This window comes from Eriocheir sinensis, unplaced genomic scaffold (assembly GCF_024679095.1).
Source record: "Eriocheir sinensis breed Jianghai 21 unplaced genomic scaffold, ASM2467909v1 Scaffold15, whole genome shotgun sequence".
NCBI lineage: Eukaryota > Metazoa > Arthropoda > Malacostraca > Decapoda > Varunidae > Eriocheir > Eriocheir sinensis.
The window spans coordinates 137,501-140,000 of NW_026110850.1; the positions used below are offsets into that span (position 1 = coordinate 137,501).

Here is a 2,500-nt window from a genome sequence, read left to right on the forward strand (position 1 = left end):
TAACTTACTTGTGCCCATAAACTTACTCACCAATCCCCATACACTTACTCACTACCAGGGCTGCACATTTGAATCTTACCAGGGCACACACTAAGAATTATTTGTCCTGGTATAGTGTGGCGAATTCTTAGGGCTCCATGGTGTAGTGGTTAGCATGCCTACCTATGAATCTGCCAGCCAGGGTTGGAATCCCCATCCCTGGACAGTCATTTAATTGTTGCCCACTTATGAATTTTCCCCAAAAACATTTGAGCAAGAATTAATTTTGTCATAGGTGTGTAGGTGAGTAAGGTTAGGTTATGTTAATCCTTCCTTTCAGGCGGGTTGGATGTACCTATTGTTAGACCTTGCTGTATAGATCTCTCTCTCTCTCTCTCTCTCTCTCTCTCTCTCTCTCTCTCTCTCTCTCTCTCTCTCTCTCTCTCTCTCTCTCTCTCTCTCTGTTACGTACTTATTGAAGACATTGTGCATCTGTCTAAAGCATTCTCTCTCTCCCTTACTGCTTGTCTCCGCTCCTAAACACACACACACACACACACACACACACACACACTCAAACACACACACACACACACTCAAACACACACACACACACACACACACACACACACACACACACACGTATCCTCCTCTTCCTTCTCCTCCTCCTCCCCGTCATCGTCCCCTCTAAAGTTTCCTCCACCTCCTCCTCCCCCGCCCCCTGCGCCATGTTTAAATGTTTAAAAGGCCTCGTCGCGTCATTTCTAGCCACCATGTCCCCAGGTTTAAAGCCCCGGATACCCAGCGACCTTGAAAGTGTCATAGAAAACGAAGCAAGGGAAGCCAAGCTGGAGGGGAAGACAAGAGTGTGTGTGTGTTGTCTTGTGATATCTTGCCTCATAATATTTTCTCATGATGTGCATGTATGTATTTATGCATGTGTGTGTGTGTGTGTGTGTGTGTGTAGCCTTGTGTGATGGCTTCCCTTATGGCCTGTTCTTCCACGTGTTCTGTTTCCCTCACAATCTGTTCTCCTATTTGTTCCGTTTCACCCCCAGACTAAAGAATTCTGAGCACCGATTCTGTAGCGGAAAGTGTTGGCGTGTGGCATTGCTTGCCGGTCTAATATGCATGACGCTCTCGTAAATTAGGACAGGTAAAGTAGTACACCTTTGACTGTAGTAGTAGTAGTAATAGTAGTAGTAGTGGTAGTAATTGTGGAGCAACAGGCAAATAATTCTAAGTAATGGATTTTTTCACACACACACACACACACACGCACAAGATTAACTGAACCTTGTAAGAATAGGAGAAGGTAAGATTAAATACACACACACACAAAAAAAAATCTTTTTTATATATATTTTTTTATAAGAGCCGGGATTTTTCTTTTTTTTTCTTTTGCTTCCCCTGAAACTGCCTCCAATGGTAAACACACACACACACACACACCAACACCTACACCCCCCTCCCCTCACACACATAACTAACCCCCTCCCCCCCTTCTCCCACCCCCACACAACAGATGGAGACAGCGGGCATGAACGGGGGGGCAAGAAGGAGTTGTTGAGAAGCAAAAAGAAGGAGCGGAACGACAAGAAGAAAGACAAGGGTTACACAGCGCTCGGAGAAGACAGCTCGCCAGACGACATGGAGGGCCAGGACACAAGGCTAGTAGTAGTAGTAGTAGTAGTAGCAGCAGGTGTTGTGAGGAGAGAGAGAGAGAGAGAGAGAGAAAAGAAGGAAGGAATGAAATTAATGAGAGAAAACAAAGAAAGAAAGAAAGAGAGAGAGAGAGTGTGTGTGTGTGTGTGTGTGTGTGTGTGTGTGTGTGTGTGTGTTCTCAGGCCCAGATAATGTAATAATGCAGTAATAATAATAATAATAATAGTAACAATATCCTACCCTCCAGGAATCCTTTGAAGCCCAAGAAGCAAAAATCCTTCAAGTTCCTCCACAAGAGAGAGAAAGAGGAGAAGGAGGACAGGAAGGAGGAGAAGAGGAAGGAGAAGGTGGAGAGAAAGATTGACAAGCGGAAGGAGAAGGTGGAGCGGAGGAAGGAGGAAGGAGGAGAAAAGATGTTTAAGAAGGACAAGAAGAAGAAGGAGGAACAGGAGGAAGGTAGGAAGAAAAAGAGGAACAGGAGGAGGAGGAAAAAACAGTAAATTTACACACACACACACACACACACACACAATCTTTATTTATATATATTTATTTATTTACAGTAATTTTCTCTCTCTCTCTCTCTCTCTCTCTCTCTCTCTCTCTCTCTCTCTCTCTCTCTCTCTCTCTCTCTCTCTCTCTCTCTCTCTCTCTCTCTCTCTCTCTCTCTCTCTTTCACACACACACACACACACCATTAATTTCACATCAACCAGTTTATTTATTTATCTCTATCTAATCCCCCCCCCCCCCCACCCAGAGGAAGTGCCTGTGTTTGGAGTGCCACTGTGCCTGGCCGTCCAGCGCTGCCCGGCACACGATGGCATCCAGCTGCCCGCCATTGTCAGGGAGTGCA

At 45.4% G+C, this 2,500-nt stretch overlaps 1 protein-coding gene and 1 long non-coding RNA gene across 27 annotated transcripts in view; one reads left to right on the forward strand and one right to left on the reverse strand.

Moving 5' to 3' along the window:
• Positions 1–1,031, reverse strand: part of LOC126990221 (uncharacterized) — a 10,456-nt gene extending 9,425 nt beyond the window's left edge. For both annotated transcript variants that reach the window (XR_007744125.1, XR_007744124.1), the window contains exon 1: positions 1–1,031. This exon is cut by the window's left edge and continues 52 nt beyond it. This is a non-coding gene — a long non-coding RNA (uncharacterized LOC126990221).
• LOC126990219 (ralA-binding protein 1-like) overlaps positions 1–2,500 on the forward strand; it is a 195,232-nt gene that overhangs the window by 97,631 nt on the left and 95,101 nt on the right. For 23 of the 25 annotated variants that reach the window (XM_050848764.1, XM_050848763.1, XM_050848768.1 and 20 more), the window contains 3 exons: positions 1,505–1,649; positions 1,892–2,100; positions 2,405–2,500. The exon at positions 2,405–2,500 is cut by the window's right edge and continues 21 nt beyond it. In XM_050848764.1, the coding sequence (XP_050704721.1) occupies positions 1,505–1,649; positions 1,892–2,100; positions 2,405–2,500 (450 nt within the window). Of the gene's footprint in view, positions 1–1,037; positions 1,136–1,504; positions 1,650–1,891; positions 2,101–2,404 lie in introns of all 25 variants that reach the window. The other 2 variants (XM_050848775.1, XM_050848770.1) reach the window with 1 other exon arrangement.